Source organism: Pteropus medius, unplaced genomic scaffold, assembly GCF_902729225.1.
Source record: "Pteropus medius unplaced genomic scaffold, Ma_sr-lr_union100, whole genome shotgun sequence".
Lineage (NCBI taxonomy): Eukaryota > Metazoa > Chordata > Mammalia > Chiroptera > Pteropodidae > Pteropus > Pteropus medius.
This window is the reverse complement of record NW_024351729.1, coordinates 15925668-15943601: the sequence shown is the minus strand read 5'-3', so window position 1 is coordinate 15943601 and position 17934 is coordinate 15925668. Positions and strand designations below refer to the sequence as shown.

At 37.0% G+C, this 17934-nt stretch overlaps 1 protein-coding gene across 3 annotated transcripts in view; it reads right to left on the bottom strand.

Moving 5' to 3' along the window:
- Positions 1-17934, bottom strand: part of UNC80 (unc-80 subunit of NALCN channel complex) — a 185841-nt gene that overhangs the window by 126984 nt on the left and 40923 nt on the right. Inside the window, exons 14-20 of one of the 3 annotated variants that reach the window (XM_039844657.1) lie at positions 13554-13700; positions 10093-10240; positions 7861-8009; positions 5736-5902; positions 4948-5046; positions 1531-1739; positions 294-400 (exon numbers count right to left, since the gene is read on the bottom strand). In XM_039844657.1, coding sequence (XP_039700591.1) covers positions 294-400; positions 1531-1739; positions 4948-5046; positions 5736-5902; positions 7861-8009; positions 10093-10240; positions 13554-13700 — 1026 coding nt within the window. Of the gene's footprint in view, positions 1-293; positions 401-1524; positions 1740-4947; positions 5047-5735; positions 5903-7860; positions 8010-10092; positions 10241-13553; positions 13701-17934 lie in introns of all 3 variants that reach the window. The other 2 variants (XM_039844658.1, XM_039844660.1) reach the window with 2 other exon arrangements.

Genomic DNA, 17934 nt, shown 5'->3' with positions numbered 1-17934 from the left:
AAAATAAATAAAAAAATAAAAAAGTTAAAAATTGCTGGAAAATAACACCTGCGTATGTATCTACATTATAATTTATATATACTTTTTGTCACACTTTTCTTTTTCCCTTTATGATAGCCTACTACTAAATCATCTTAGTTTCCATTGCTCATCTAAGTTTTTTAAATTTGTTCAACTTAAGAGTTTCTTCAACTGTCTTTGTCCCCTCCAGGTGTTCAGCATTTCTCAGCCCTGATGTTTTTCTATCAGCAACTCCAGCATTCTCTTACATAAGTAACAAACATCCTGTTTACCTTGGAGCTTTGCCTGATGAAAGATAGGCGGTCCACTGAGCTGATGTCCAGGAGGTCCTCAACGCCATCTGCCAGGCCCGAGAGGGAGGATCGTTTCAGCCAGTTTCCTATTTAATAATTTTTAAAAAATTAGACCATTGTAGCATTTTTTCTCCTAAGTGGATTATCTCTTAAGTGGAAATGTCAGCATGTGCCCAACAAACAATGTAAGTTGCATGACTCGATGTAATAGAAGTGAAAAAAATTGTTTTCAGTGCACCTGCTTTGAATCAAAATGTTCAGTGTTAGACTGTAAAATTACATAATCAAGTAAGACCAGGACAAAAAGAACCTGAGTCTCACAGGTGAGTAAAACCATAATATGTATGTTTCTCTCTAACAACTTGCACATCTCCCAGTAAGTCCTGTTGATTTTACCTCCTAAGTACCTCTCAAATCTTTCCACTTCTTCATGTGTACACAGTCACCGTCCGGTCCAAACTACCATTACTTATACCTGGACCACCTTATCAATTTAGGCTCCAGTGTTTTCCATGAAGAGATCTTTTAGAAGAAATTTACCTGATATGTTACTCCTCGATCCAACATCCCACCTGGGCTATGTAGGGCTGTATAGAGCCAACCTGACCTGCATGCTCTGGCCCCTGTCACTCTACCATAGTCATGCAGCCACTCTTCTCCTTCTCTCAGTTCTTTTATTTTGCGCCCCTCCCCCCCAATAGTTTTGCACATTTTATTGCTACCACGTGGAGTGCTCTCCCTCCTTTCCTTAAGGATCCTGCAGATCTTAATGTCATTTCCTTCAAGAAATCTCTGATTCCTGCCTCCTCCTCCACATTTGGGTCAGATCTTGTTGTTGCATGAATTCATAACACTATGTATATTTCCTTCATAAAATTCATAGTTTACAACTATACTTAGTTGTATAATGATCTGCTTTAGTGACACCTCCTACTAGATTATAAGGTTGGCCAATTAAGGCACTACATGATTTTGCTCATCATTTAATTCCTGACACCTAACATAGTGTTTACACACTATAGAAGCACATAGTAGGAGCCTGAGAAATATTTGTTGAAAAAAAAAATGAATAAATGAGTGAATGGAGTCCACATCAGCCTTTGACTTGAAGTCTCTCCCTTTCTCTACCATACCATGCATTGCTTTGTTTTAACTGTGAGTTGAGGACATGAGAGGAAATAAGGAAATTCATAAGTAAATACAGACATACTTTTACCTATGGGGAGTTTAAGCTTCTTCCGGAGAGAAATTCTGCGGGACCGTGAGCGGGCACGCCGGTCAGAGGTGGTCCCTGAGTGGGCAGTGGTGCATTCTGAAGTGTCCTGCTCAGACTGGCTGCTGGTGTCACTTGCTGCACTCTGGGATTTGAACATCTTGCGCCAGAAATCTTTCCGTCCCAAGTTGCCGCCTTGCATTTGCTCATCACTGAAAACAAGCAGAGGCGAGAGTTAAATGTCTGAAAACACTTGTGAAAGTCTCTTAAATTTCTTTCTACCTCCTGCCAATGACATTTAGGCAACTCATGTTGGATGATCTTTGAAGGGCTGGGATTTAGAAACAGTGGGAGTGGGAGCGGAAGGAGGGAGACTGAGGTTGACTCTTTGAGTTGATCTTGAAAAGTCACGTCTAAGCTGTCAAATTGAAGTGATTTTTTTAAATTTAATAAAAAGACAAAATATTATTGCAGGTATTCATCTGTAGGTGTGAGTCATAATAGCAGAAACACAGTGTCGGTAAATATTTAACTGTTTTTTTTTAAGTTCCCTGAGGCATGTACAGTACCGAATCTTACTCCTCACCTCAGTATAGTATAAGTCTTGGCACTAAATAAACTTAAAAAAAAAAAGTTGAATGAATAAATAAATGAAATGAAATCATGACACTCAGAGGTTACATCATCTCATAATTGTTCACTAAACTATTTTCAAGTGGCTGGCTCTATATTTCTTAAGACAAAAAAAAAATGTAGGTAAGGTTTAAAAGCAAAAAAAAAAATTAATTAATCCAATTCAGTAAGATAAATGGGACATCTCCAAAGGAATTTTTGACTTGTTATTTCAGAATAGGAAAAAACAAGTGGCTAAAGAGGCAGAGTTTAATTTCACTTGAAATCAAAAAAAAAAAAAAAAAAAAGTCCAATTTAAATGAGATTCCTATTTTCACTCATCAAACTGGCAAAGATTAAGGGTGAAAACAGAATGTAATGGTTAATATCATACTGCCAGCAATGAGATAGAATGATCCAAACTTTCTAGAAGGTAATTTGGTAATGTTATCCAAAGCTTGTATCTACACCTGTGACAGAAAAATTCAACCTCCAGGAAGTTATCACAAGGAAATGACGGGGTAATGTACTAAAATATAGCTACAAGAGGGTCAAATGCTCACTGAAGTATTATTGGTCAACACTGAAAAATTGGACATGATTTAAATGTTCGACTCTAGGGAAATGGTTGAATGAATTATGGGACTTCCATATAATGACATGATCTGTAGTCATTAAAATTTTATTTTAGAAGACTATTGATATGAGAAATGCTGATGATATATTGCAAAGTTAAAAGGCAGTGATCAAATAAATTGAATAGGATAACACCAGGTTAATAAAAAAAAAGTACACATGTGAGCAAGTGTTTGAATATGTTTGTCTATATATACATATATGCTCAAAAATGTACCCAACAAAATATACCAAAAGTTTACAGTGGTTTTCTCTATGTTTTTCTGTGTTTTCCAAATTCATCATCTTGAGCAACATATATTACTTTAGTAATTTGCAAAGAAAAGGTTATAGAAAATACTCTAGTAACATGAAATTTTTTCATGGGATTCTTGGTAAAGATTTGCTTACAAGTTTTGGGGTTGAATCTGGAATCTAGTCTAAATTAGACAGTACTGGGTAAGAGCAATCACTTTCTGTAGATATTTATATTGAGATCCAGATTTTATCTCCAAAAATCTCTTCAGAGTACTAAATACCTTTAATTCTTATTTTGAACCAGGTATCCTCTTTATAAAATTTGATGTGAATTTAAAAGTGTTTTAGAATTTTATTTCTCAGTTATTTGTATCAAATGATCACAGTGTATGAAGCATTTTGTACTTTGGGGGAATGTGCGACACGTTAATGACTATGTGACTATGTGTTCTGAGTGGGAAAATATTCATGGAGGCTACAATTTATCAGCTTTCCCAATTAGATCGACTTCAGCTTTGTCTAATGAGTGCGGATCAGTTTCAGAGAAACGAGCATATAAAATTGATTTTAATATTTCTCAGTTAATGTGACATTTAAGAAGATAAAGGAGCCAGGCTCATCCACCCACCTTTCTCCAGTGCTAAACTGAAGACAATTGGCATGCTCATCTCTGGGCCCACTCGGATCAGGGAAAGGTTCCCTATTTGACATTCTATGACATTTTTTCAAGTGGAAATTTTTATGTAGAGGCAATATTAAAATATGCATCTTCATTCAAGGGGAAAGAAGAGACAGGTGCTAAGTCCTGAGAAATCAGGTGTGATTTACAGACTACTGAAGAAAAAAATGTTCTGCAATTCAGAAAACTCAATTACCTATGAAAATAAACTTTCACTTTTAAAATCCAACTTACTATTATATCATTCTTATTTATCAGATTAGCTCAATAGTTGCTAGTGTTATTTGGGGGAAAAGAGTCCTCCTTTTCTGGATAGATTCTATGTGTAAGGACTCTTAACTAGTCTTGTGATTATTCAGCTATAGAACTTTGCCTTTCATATTAATTTTTCCCCTAGAGCTTATGTTTAGATTTTTACCATGTCCTTGAAGACTTACTTAAAGGAAAAACTAAAGCTCGATTTTGAGAAAGTTAAAAAAATAAAGTCCTAATGGTAATCTGTCAATTCTATTCTTCTCACTCATTCATTCAAATATATATTAAGTGTTTACTATGGGCCTAACCCCATCTAAGCACTGGGGCTCACATGGTCCCTGGACCTATAGAGTTGATTTACATCTTTCTTACTTTTTTTCCACCAATATAGGGGCAGTCTTTAAAATTTTGAAGGGCTATATGAACTGTTCTTTGAAGATTTCATTTGCTTGTCATGGGTTATTACCAAGGTCCTATTTGATAACTGTGATTTCCTTGACTATGGAGAGGGAATACCATAAAAGCTACAATATCCTGTAGAATTTCTAAAAGGATAATAATTTAAAACAAATCAGGGTTTTAGGAAGTAAAATGATATACATATTTTATAAAATGATGTACATATTTTAAATATTGATCATGCCACTTGTAGTTAAGTAGTCTTCAAAAGAAGAATTAGTGCAAATGAGCCTCGCATAGAAATAAGTTACATATTTGGTGTCTACAGTAATCCTCAAATTTTCTGGGGGCACTAATTTCAAGATGCTTTCGATTTTGCCATTAGGAAAATGGAAATAGACTGATACCAGAGGCTTACTGTAGGCATGAGATTATCTGTGATTTAAGCCTGTAGAGATTAGTGGCTTCGGGAATGAAAAGTAAAGGGCAGAAGAAAGACAAAGTTCAAAAAATGAAAAACAATCAGCAGTTTGGAAAATAGAATTTCATCTGGTGGAAAGTGCTAAACCTGCTACATTAGAGACAAAACCAGTGCTACTTACTGCTCTGGAGTCTGTGAGGGTCGACCAGACATGAAGCTGCGACATTCCTCAGGTGCAGAAGACACCTGGCCTTTATCCACAACGCTTCCCGCCTCTGACCTATGCAAATGGTGCATTCCGCCAGTCACAACAGAGCAGGACACCACTTCTCAATACTTCATATAGTTCACAGCACTCTGTCATAGACAACCTACATGCTTGCAAATCCCATGTCACCGTGAGTCTATGCTGGTATGGAATTTATATCCTACTATTTGACTCATGACCTAGCTACCTTATTGCCTAAGAATACCACCGTTGTTGCAAACAGCCATTAACTGCAAGCAGAATTTTAAGTTTAGGAGTTTCTTTTCATCTTTGTAAGTGGCATTTCTCATAATATAGGCATACAATATATTTATGTTTACTAGAAGGAAAAACAGGACATGGCTTACTAATTTGTCTTTTGCCGTGTTAAATATATTACTTACTGAACAGGATGATATGGTATCAGTAATTGCTTTTCCTTTCTGGACAAAAATGTATGTTATCTATAGAAGAGACTAAAACACAGATAAATTTTTACCATATAATTAAGAGCTAATAAAGTGAAGTTCAAGTGTATGAAAGTTCAGGATCAACTGAGCTCTGATTCATACAGAGACAGGATTTATTTGATGTAAACTCATTCCTTTCTAAGCTGCAGCTGGACCACCACCAGTGATGCCACTAATGTAAGATAGTTCCACCTTCCCTGCATGGGAGTTGTACACCCGTGCAGGGAAGGTAATAATTAGAAAGCTTCCAACCTTTTACTGCTTGCAGGCTTAGGTTCTGGTTCATTCTCCTCCACCTTCTTCCCTGGTGCCAACTTCTCAGCACTATCAAGCAAAGCGCTGAGAGCCACTCTTCTGAAGACATTCCCATGAGCCTCTTTGATAAACTGGACCAGCTGACGGATGTCACAGTACAGCCCCTATTCGGAGGCAGGAAGGAAAGTGTGGGGAAGGAAAGATTGTTGTGTGATTGTATAATTTTCATAGGAAGCAGTAAAGGTAATTCTTTGGGCTTACATGAGCACTGAAATCATAAAGGGAAGACAATTTCCTATGATGAAACCAATGGTATACCACCTTTCCATTGTTCCTATGGCTACATTACCAAGAACCTTGCCTGTCATCCTTAGTGTGAAAAAGAATTGTTACCATGCTTCATATTCAGAAAGTTGGCTGTATCATTAGAAAGACATCAATTTACACTTTTAACCACTGGATTCCCAAGCTTTAATCTTTCTCTCTTAATAGTGACTTCTGAAGAGATGCCTGCAAAAAAAAGGCAATCAGAATTTTGTTCAGAGATTTCAGCTTCTCAAAATTTTCTGCATAATTGTGATAAAATATGCTAAGTCCTCTAGACACTTCCAACAGAGCCTGATATTCAAGGGTGATGCATTTTGCTGGACAGAATTAAGAAATAATATGTATGTCCATCTGAAGGTGAATTTGACTATGAACTTAAGATGATGTAGGGCTATTAAAATCAATACACTGGGGATTCAACATTTAAATATATATGCAGGACTTTTTCGAGGAGATAGTAAGCTTTGAACTCAGCATTTCCCCCTCTCTCTTCCTTCTTTAAGAAGGTAGTTGTATTATTTTTCTTAGGAAAGGTTCATGGCAAAGCAGAATACAGAAGCCTAAAACACACTTACCTTAATGGCTTTGGGTTTCAAAATCTAAGATCACTGAAACAATTATGCCCGTGATCTTTAGAAAAGCAGAAGGAAGAGTTTAGTGAAATCCATGGAGCTCCTCAGGCCCTAAATTCTACCCAAGACTTGGGAATCTTTGCCTCACTATGTGAAGTGGAAAAACCCAAGAATGACTAAGGTTCAATTTCCAGCCATACTGGTGGAATAGGGGTTCAAAGTCAAACTAAAGATGATTCAGAGTAAATTGCAGTATTTTTCTATACTTGAGTTTATAGACTAATATTTATAAGAGCTCACATATATTATAATCAACTTATCAAATTACTTCTTTCTATAACCAACTCAAATGCATGGATGGTGCCCATGTTATTCTCAAGCTCCAAATACCTTGCTACTGTGGCTTTGACAACCAGCAAAATTAAATTCCCTTTGGTTTAGGGTTTTATTCTGCTTATCTAAGTTAAGTAAATAGTTTTAATTGTTTAGAATAGCTTAAGACAATTTCCTTGATTTAGGTAGATTAGTGGATAGTGTCCATATGTGTAAATAGGCTGATTTCTGCTTAGGAGTCACAATATCTAATAAATTGGTAAGATAGGGAATTACTCCTTTTCCTCAGAGAAATCTAAATGCTGTTCGTGTCAGATTTTTCAGCCTTAATCTACATTTTAGTATCCCAAATCACAATCTCCTTGGTAGCAATTAAGCGCTAACCTTTTATAGCCTGGCTCTCTCCACTTGTGGCTTCAGTGGTTTAATTAACATAATCATTTATGAAGAGTAGCTAAAAGATTACAGCATTCAATCAAAAAATAATAATTTTAGCAGAATATTTGCATTAATTTTTAAAGTAGGTATTGTTTCAAAAGATGCTTGGTGTATAACGTTCTTTAATATTTCGTGAGCTAACATGCTGTGCTCTAGCATCTCCCTTCTGAAGGGCTCAAAGTACCTTGCAACTATTATACCAACCACCAGGGAACCTCTGAGACAGAGAATAAGATAAATCAATTTGCAGGTAGGATAACGAGTAACAAGGAGAAGAACTGTGTTTCTGAGGTTCCACCGTGAATTGCTGGTGACACTGAGAAAATAGATATTTTAACTTTAAAGTACAGACTTTCAGACATCAACTTCTCTTTCTCAGAGCCATGACGTGAGAACTTTTTTTCTGAGCAGAGACAGAGAACTCTTGTGGGAAGAAGAGGTGAGCTTCTCACCAGATTCTCAGAGCTGTGCAATTCATGTGTAGTTGAAGCGCAGCGTGTGATGAGGGATTTAAACATGGCGCTGACGATAATGCCTTCCACATTTTGGGCTGTGGATTTGTTGTCTACTGTGGTGAAGTTATTTCCAAACCCAGCCTTGTCTGGAATGCAAAAACATCAATTAAAGGTCATGTTTCCATCAAGCTATACAGTTTAAAAAAGTAATGAAGTACTTGACACCCAGGAATTAGTGGAGGGTTACAAGAAATACTGAAAGAAGATTAAAGATACCTCTGGTTTAAAATCTTAGAGATAAACAACTCATAGTCTCCTTCAGAGTCTTTACTATGACATATTCTGCCACTTTGTGGGATCTTTCAATTGATACATTTTAGCAAAGAAAAGAGAATCAACTGTAACCTAAGAAAGACTTTTAGACCTAGAGTAGTTTTTAAATAGGTAATAATTTTTTAAAAATGATCTACTAAATGGTCCCTCGTTAGAGAAAGAAGTTACTTGAGGAATGTTGGCTCTCAGCGGAATCGTTAGGCATCTGTCAGAAGAGGAGTGAGGTGAGGCCAACTGGTGAGCCGGGCAGGGAGAGGGAAGAAAAAGGCTAAGAGGAGGCCTTGCAGAGGGAGTAACACCAGCACTGAAAAAAAAGGAGCCCGAGTCCTGATAGGAGCTGCTTAAGAATTTCAGCAGCTTCTTGTTTCCAGAGTCTTTGGGCATATATAGAGAAGAAAAATCTTCAACCTTCCTCAGAGCCACCTCCTTCTAATTCATTCATGTGTGAAAGGCCAGTGAACTGAGCCCATCACCCTCCGTGGCATTTTATGCCAATTTTTCACATATCCAGGGACCTTTCATAGGGAACACATTAGGTATTCTGTGGGCTTTCCAGAATATGCCTCAAGGTTTGCGAGCCACCTATGGACTGTAGGGGCAGGGTGTGGGAAATTCCAAGACTGATCAGATAAGGACCTGTGTGTCTGGCTCGCTGATTCACTGTGACCCCTTGCACTTCTCAAGAATCTCAGTAGGAATTAATCACCTTAAAGTAATACAATTTATTATCAACCTCTCACTTTGTGTCAGTTGGCAAGGATGATCTCTAGATTTTACATTAGAGAAAGAAATGTTTTCGTCTATGCTTATAGTTTCTATCTCCAATAGCTTAAAAAAGAGGAAAAAATAGTTTGTAATCAATAATTTATTTTGCAGTAATTCAACCACAATTCTCATTTCATTGTTCTTTTAGTTTGTAACGTGCTTGGCTTAAAATAAATTTGATAACGTACATTATTTCAGGGGTTCTATAGAGAAACAATATTTCTTTTAATGTGAAAACCAAACGATAAAGCCTGGGATACAAACAGGAAAACTGCTTCTAAATCCATCAAATATATCTTTATTATAAATCGATCAATAACTACCACACATGTATTATCTAAACAAAGCCTGTACTAAGAAGGTATTTCTTCCCAGGCTCTAATTAAATGTATATTTTACTCAACTCAGGCTTCACGCATCACTTTTATTTCATTACTGCATTTGCAATCAAGTGGTATTAAGGTGTTTGGTTTATTATGGATGCAACTGGTATTCACTGGTCTCCCCTGATAACACAGATCTCTATACCAGAGATTCTTTAAAGCCATGAAGTTAAAATATAAATTAAATATTGTGGGCCTGTCTATAAATCTATTTTGCCTGTTTTTTTTTAAATCAGTATATATGTATGCATATATGTATATATCAAAATTGTGTTACTATTATGTTTATATATATATTTTTCTTGTCTGTTTTATTTTGTAGAAAAAAGATCTCCAAGCACTGTGGCTAACACATAATAGGTATTCATTTTATATTTGGCGAATGAATATATTCCCTTGTTCCTTGATCTCTGCCTCAGTAGTCTAACAACAGAAGGGCAGATGAGAGGGAGAGGCATGGTAGTGTAAGGATATAGGGGCCAATGGTGAGAATGCCACAGCTTTATTGAATTCCCATTTGCTAAGGTAAGTTGTCCTTAAAAAGGCTTCAAAACATGTCATCAAAGATGACGTACAAGCTTCTCTTGCTTATATACTGTTACATACAAATACACACACACACACAGACAGACACACACACACACACACACAAATCTCTTTCTCTAAATTTTATCCCCATGAATTTAGTGTGCCTCTGCAATGCTACCTGCTTCATCTCACCCCTAGACCTTAGTGCAGTTTTACTTACTGTCAGTGACGGGCTCCATACAGAATCCTAGCAAAGCATGCAAGAAGTCCACTACATTATTAAGAGAGTCCTTGTTCACATAGTCCCTCATGGTCTGTCGGAACTGCATCTTATCTAGCTTGTATAGCTTAGTGAGGCAGTTCTGGGCCTGCAATGAAGGAAGAAAAGTGAAAAAGTCACAGGTACCAGCTTAAGCTAGGGATACCCATTAGCCTGAGACAGAAGCCTTCAGAAGGCAAAGGCTTCCATCCATCTCTGCTGGCTGGTGCTGGCCATCCCTGCTAGTCCCTCTTAGCTGAGTAAGAAGTGGACAGAGACAGGCTGAGCAGTCCAAAGGGGTTTACTTTGAGAAGGGCTGCTCCAAGAAAAACCCAAAGCTAAGGTTTAATGCTAATGCCAGAAAAAGTTCAGTATTTCCACCAAGATCAAGATTTTAAGATCTCATTGAAAAAGGCTCAAAGTATAATATTTAGGTAGGTGATAAGATTGGGAATCTGGGTTTAGGAAACCTCAAAGCTTTGTGCAATGGGAAGAATCACGCCATTCCCATGCTCAGCTACTGTGAACTTAAGTAGATTTAATGAAAGGGGGGTGACAGGGATATAGGGAGTGGATAACCAGTGTCCTCTTACATGGCCAGGAGGAAAAGAACCTTGAAACATGAAAGAGGCTTAAAATAAAGGCAAGTCTAGTTTGTTTATTTATGTGCCTGTATTTGAATGTGAAAGTTTGGTATTTAAATAAAAGTTGGCCTTATGGATATGAAAAACAAGTGACCACTGGCTAGGCCCTGCTACTCAAAATTATATTTCTTCTTATGATCCAGCAAATAATTCTGTCATATGGCAAAGGGAAAGAGGATAATCCCCACCATCGGAACAAATTAAGCCATAATCATTGTCTGTGGAAGGTCATAGACAGAATGCACTGATACCACCTGAGACCATAAGGGAGGCTCCTGGGCCTCTTCTTACCATAGAGAGAAATATCACAGAAGAAAATTTAAGTTACATCATCATTTTGACAAATTAAGGCCCAGAGAAAGGTTCTTGGAAATCATGAGAGGAAACAGATGAGTTCTAAAAGGCTGAAACTCTAAATTAGCAATAGGCTTCATGCTCTGACTTTGTTATACTCTCTCCATGTATCACAAAGTCAGCTGGATTGACTTTTTTCCCCATTCTTCTTTTACTAGGTTCTACAGCATTGGGAAATGAGGGGTTTTATTCCAGACAGGTTACTGGTTTCTAGGTCTCAAGCAAGCTCATTTTTTTCTTACAAAATAAATGTTGCTTGCTGTAAAATAAAAGTTTGCAAAGCACTTACATAAAACATGTCATATATGAAGAAGAATTTGATTATCATTTCATAAAGAATTTGTGACGATCTTCATTGTAATATTTACAAAGCACCTTAAAATGCTGAGTTGGAAAGCCCTAAAGTACAAATTATCCCAACTTTTCTATAAAATACACCAAAAAAAGGCATAGTTTCAAAGCTATGTTAGGGGCTATTAGAATATCTGAATGAGCTCAATGAGAAGTTTAAGCAAGAATCAGAATATTAAACCTTTAGTATTTTTATTCTGAATATATATTCTAAACATCTCCAAGAGATAAAACTGTTAAAGAGTGAAATTCCTTTTAATAATTGGGGACTATCAGGTAATGATTAGATTAATCTAAGAAGCACATGTTAGAGCTGCTAGGTACTTTGGTGAATATCATTACGGTAATCTTCTACCTGATCTGGTAGAAGTAAAAAATAGTCTTAACTTTTAAAAGTTAAGTAACTTCTAAAAATTCAATGTTTTACAAATCTGGAAATACCTAGCTTCTTGAATTAGATATTCCCAGGGAAAATTTCTCAAATATATATCTCTTGGAAAATATATTTACTGAGCATGGATAAGTACATGTAATCCTTATAATGAGTATTAAACTGGGCTACAAGATACTGGACAAGTTGCCATATGTCAACAAAGCTGAGAAGGCAGGTAGAAAACTCTCTTGACATCCTGCTGGAAATATTCAGTATTCTTGGAAAGGAAAGCATAGTTGGACTAAGGAGTAACAATAGCCTCTCAAGTGGCTCCTGATCCAATTAGCTCAACCTTCTACAAGTATAGAAAAATAGGTTCTGGTGTCAGAGCCTGTTTATACCTCCAACTAATGCATGACACCTCTTATTGTATCTTAGTAATTTATTTCACAGAATTGGCTTTCTGTATGAGGAATGATATGGTTTCAGCCTTTAAGGTATTCATTTATATTGGGATAGAATTAAAAATCGAAGATTAAAAATCATATACACATATGCAAAGATGGGGCAATATCGAGTTTCTATTGTCTTATTATTACTTTGATTTACTTAACTTTGGCCTCAAAATCTAGATTGTGGTTGAAGTTTTCAAGGTGTATAATTTACAAGTTAATTACTGTGAATATAACCCCCATATACATAAAATAAACTAATATAATACAACATGATAGAATACAAAAGAAAGAATAGATAGATGGATAGGTAGCTAGATGATAGATTAAGAAAGAAACACAGCATGCTAATGTTGTGCGAACATTTCACAACAAAACCTAATACCAAGAAAAAACGAGCTGGCATTAGATTTTGATATGAGCCTAAAACTCTGCCAAGATATGCCAATGGTTTCCTGGACTCAGATTTGCATCAAATCCTTATTTTTATGTGAAAATTTTCTTATTATTTCAATTCGAACATACATATGAGGCAATGGTACCAGCTCAGACTTGCTATAGGGATAAGTTATTGCTCAAGCGTGAAGGGAAAAGGAACAATCAGCTGAGGCAAACGAAAATGAGCTGGTATGTGACCATGTTCCACTACGGAATTATGCTTTGGAATTCCAAGTGCAGAGTTTCAAGTTTCACACAGCTCAAAGGGACGTGATCTCAAATATTTAGAAGTCAAGGTTCATTCTCAAAGAAAGCAACCAGAACATGACTGGCTACTTTTATAGTCCTGTTTTGTCCCAATAAGGGCCATTTTCCATATCTATGTAAAAACAAACTGAGTCCTAAACTTTGACTCCTTTCTTCAATATAAAATATGCTTCTATAGTACCCAGGCAGGTGATTAAAAAGTCATTTGTCACAGACCATTGGAAGCTTGCTAAATGTATTCATCTTTGCAAAGTTTTTGCAAACTACAATCCATGCATTCCAATTATACACCCTTTCGCCAAATGGGAGTTGACCTGCCCTAGGCAGGAAACAGAAATGTTTTTCCAATTAAGCTTTCCTGGGCCTGGGTTTTAGACGTCTTGAGATATCTTGTGGGAATCCTCCCACACCAAGACAGCATTAATTACCCCTATGAAATACAGTATTTTTCAAGGAACATTGACCCTCATTGTCAAAGGACTCGTTTCTAAATTGGAGGGAGGGAAGAGGGAGAGGAAATGGAATCTACTTTAATTCTCTTACATTCTCTCGGAATACCTGGTGTCTCAGACGATCGCCAGAGAGCCCTCGGTGTCCTTCCCCGCAACCATAGGCACATCCCAAAGACTTCACTATTTTGATGAGCATAGTTAGAGCAAGCCTATGGTTGCTTACAGGTGTACTTTCATCCTAGTACCCACAAACGAGAAAGAAAGAGAAGTCTGTATACTTAGTTACTAAGATCCTTTTGCTACTAAGATTTTATTTTATGATTAAAGCAGGTTTATTTGTTTTAGAGTGAACACTTGCAATTTGGGAAATGAACTGTCAACACCTCAACAAGCAAGCTAACTTTCCTAAAATCTAGAACATGATTGATTTAAAAGAAAGAAAAATATCTATGCATTTTGAACACCCTCTAGGACTAATGGATATGAACACGGACTTCTTTATTAGAAGATATAATTTCATATCCTTGACAGACTATTAGAAAGAGTGTTAGAGAAAGACAGTGGGGACTATGAGTGATGAAGACAAAAAGCTTTCCCCAGAAGCTACCCTCATCAGTAGGCTTCTGATAGTACCACCAGGCAAGGACTATTGCTAAATTTCTGGAATTGATCCAAGTCTGGAACTTTGAAATCCCATGGCAATTTTTTCAAAGGATTTTTCTGATCTTGTAATTTCATAATATTTTAATACTCATGCACAGTAAGTTAAGAATATAAAGATATTTAAAAACATTCAACTTGATTCTTCTTTTGAAGCCAAATAGGAAGACCTCCTTTTTGGATGAGAACTACCATCTTTCTTTTGCCCCATTTAATCCTTATAGTTAGTGGGAAACACAGCTTCCAGAAAAATGAACTTTCTTGAATTATTTCCAAAGAAGCGTAAGGAAGCTGTTGCTAAGGAAAGATGCAAATCTTAGTGTGGGAGTGCCAATACCTATGGGAAGCTTCAACCTTCATCAGTCCCTCTAACTACATTCTGCTGTTAGCACATACACCATGGACTTGAGATTCCACCTCCTGTTCATTAATTGCATATGATGTTAAATAAATTAATTAATCTCCCTTTGCTTTACTTTCCTGACCTGTGAACTGAAGATCCTAACAGCTTCCCTTCCTACTTCATTGGTTGACTGTGCAGAGCAAATTAAATAATAGATAAGAATTGCGCTGTAAATTGTGGAGGGCTTTTCCATAACCATATGATCAAGTTTACATGTAAACTTTGGGACCACACACATGCTCAGATGTGGGTAGGGTGTGAAAGAGATAGGGATTTATCTAGGCAACCAGTATCATAATGTAATAAGGTAGACTTTTTCCTCCCCTAATGTTATGTAGTTGGTCCTCCTTTTCTAATCTATGGGCTCATGTAGTGAATACGGTGCTGGACCCCAGAAATGCCCCCTTCAGGACAGAAGCATACATTCTCTGAGCTGCTGGAATTGTTGATGGCTGACAACTCCGAGCTGAGTTCCTCTCCAGGCATTGTCCTTAGCTAAAGAAAGCTGCCTCATCCAAGGTTATGCTCTCTTTCCAGAAGCAGTCTGCTTCCAATGACTGGTCAAGGGTATAAAGAGGGTGGGGGGTGTAAAGGTGGTCTCCCTTACTTCACTTGGGGACTATTTCGATAAGCCACCCTAGCTCCAAAGCTCCCTCTGTGATAATGGGCTGAGGTCTCTGTTACAACTACATTGAGGTCCAACTTCTCCCTTTGCCCCATCCTGTTTTTCTTCTACCTCACAGATGTTGATCTTGAGAAGACACCTCGGGAAACCTCTTATACAGATATCTCCACATCTGACTCTTTTTAATAAGAACTATATAGCTCAGATGGTTGCAAATGGAAGACTCAAACTTATCAAGAGGCATCTATCTATCTATCATCTATCTATCTGTTGATCTAGCGATCTATCGACCTATCGATCTATTGACTTACCTATTTGTCCATCCATTAATTCTTATGTTTATATGTACCAATTCAAAAATGTTTTAGTTTGGATTCAAATCTTAGTTCCATAACCTTGGGCAAGTTACATAACCACTCTGTGCCCTACAAAATGGGAATTATAATAATACCTACCTTATGAGAATCAAATGAGTCAACACATGTAAGACACATAATAATAGCAAACAAGTGTTAATTATTATTTCCAGATATGAAGCACTGCTATCCTTCAGGGTAACTTTGTGCAAATTAGAAAAGGCACTCCTTTGGGTGGATGAACCAGGAAAAGGTAATCCCTCTAAGTCAGGGGTCTCCAACCCCTGGGCTGTGGACTTGTACTGGTCCGTGGCCTGTTAGAAACCAGGCCACACAGCAGAAGGTCAGCGTCAGCAACAGGCGAGCAAGCAACGTTTCGTCTGTATTTGCAGCCGCTCCCCAGCACTAGCATCACCACTTGAGTTCCACCTCAGATCATGAGGCATTAGATTCTCATAGAAGCACCGGTCCCTGGTGCCAAAAAGGTTGGGGACCGCTGCTATAAGTGAATGCAGCCCTTGGGTAAACAGCTCAGTGAGCAGAGTTTGAACTGGAGTTCAGTCCTTACTGATCCCCTTAGTCAGAGCCTCTGTGTAGTCCACGGACTGCACAGCCAGAGGCAGCAATGCCTCAGAAATGATCAATGTGGGTAAGGCTGATTTGGAAGATGGGTTAACATACATTTTGAGATTATTATGTGGTCCTTTAAAATAAAAACCTAGCTCCAAAAGCTCTTTGTAAATATCTATTCAGGCTTGTATCTTTTCAGATTTTCATATGTCCTTGGGATTTAGTTTCCTCTCACAGATGACATTCAGAAAGATGTATCAAGCAAGCTACAGGCAAAAGTCAGGAGAGATATTAAATAACATTTCAGTCTCAATACCAGTCAGTGGCAAATATAGAAATAGAAATTAGATCTTCTTTTTCGAATTAATCAATTCCCCATGCTTCTGGTATTAAGCAGGTTGCAAAATTAGATAAACCCCTCAATTCCACTGAAAATAACAGATGGGTTTGGGAAAGTACAGTCCTGTGTAAATTACAAATACTATGCACTTAACCTACAGTCAGGTTTTATTTTATAAATTTTTTGCACTACAAAGAATATTATTTTGCAGAACTAATTGCAAAATACTTATCTATTGGTGGCTGTTTTGAAGAACATATAACCTGACTTAAAATTCCCATACTAATCAAAAGTGAGAACTTTGGTCAAAATAACACTTACATTCTCATGCATCTAGTATAACACCTACATTTTAGATAGTCATGAGACTTGCAGGTCTTCAATAAGAAATTAGGTGACCTAGCTTGATAGGTAAAAAATGGAACTTCACTATTTGCTATATTTATAAATTTGGTCCTTAGAACTTGTATTTGTTTGCTGATTTCTACATAATTGCTGACTGAATGATCTCTTAGATCTTAGAATCCAAGATTAAATCTCTTGTGATCTATACCATCATTTAGATAATTTTCAACTAAAGTAAGATATGAAGATCCTCGGATTGTTATCAGTGATGTATGAGGGGCTAAAGAGTTGGGAATCTTAAGTACCAGAAGATACTATTAGAATGGGAAAACAATGTATATATGATTAAGGCAGAAGAAGAAAATCCTAAAGAAAAGGTTCAGGAACCTGAGACTAGTGGGGCAGGAATATTTGGATCAGAGTCCAAGAATATTGGGAAGATAGAAATACGCGAGATGAAGAATGCACATTAAACATGCATTAAATGGGACTGGAAAGAGATGGAGAATAAATAAAAGAGAAAGGAATACTGCAACACCTATTCAGATGTAAAAAACTCATACTCTATAAGAAAAAAAGGACAATTCATAGATTAGATAATATGTAGATGGTAGAACTCTGCACAGGGTAATCTTACACTTGTAAACACTTAATCTAATATGTCATCTGTTAGAGATTAAAATCTCTTGTTGATTTCAATTTCTTAACAGCATTTTCCACTAAAACCCCATAATGAAATCAGTGTAAGTTATATGAATTTAAGCTGTGGTATTTCTTATTTAAAACCCAAACTAAAGGAGAAAGCTAATTCTTGATGTTAAGTGCAGTGAGATTAGTGTCCTAATGAGAAAAGAAATGAAAAAGTTTGTTTCCTCTCTGTGCGCATACAAGAAAAAGACACCATGCTAGCACACAGTGAGGTGGCAGCCACCAAAAAGCCAAGAGAGGAGGTCTCAGAATAAAGCCTCCCTTGCTGGCACCTAGATCCTTGACTTCCCAAACTCCAGACTGAGAAACAAACTTCTGTTATCTAAGCCACTTAATCTATGTTCAGTCTGAGAAGACTAAACACTACTCAGTTGGTCAGACCTTGAAAGAGGCTATCCTCGATGGCAGACTGAGAGTTATCATAATGCAGTGTATCTGAAATGTTCTCCTGCAGAAGTAACATGA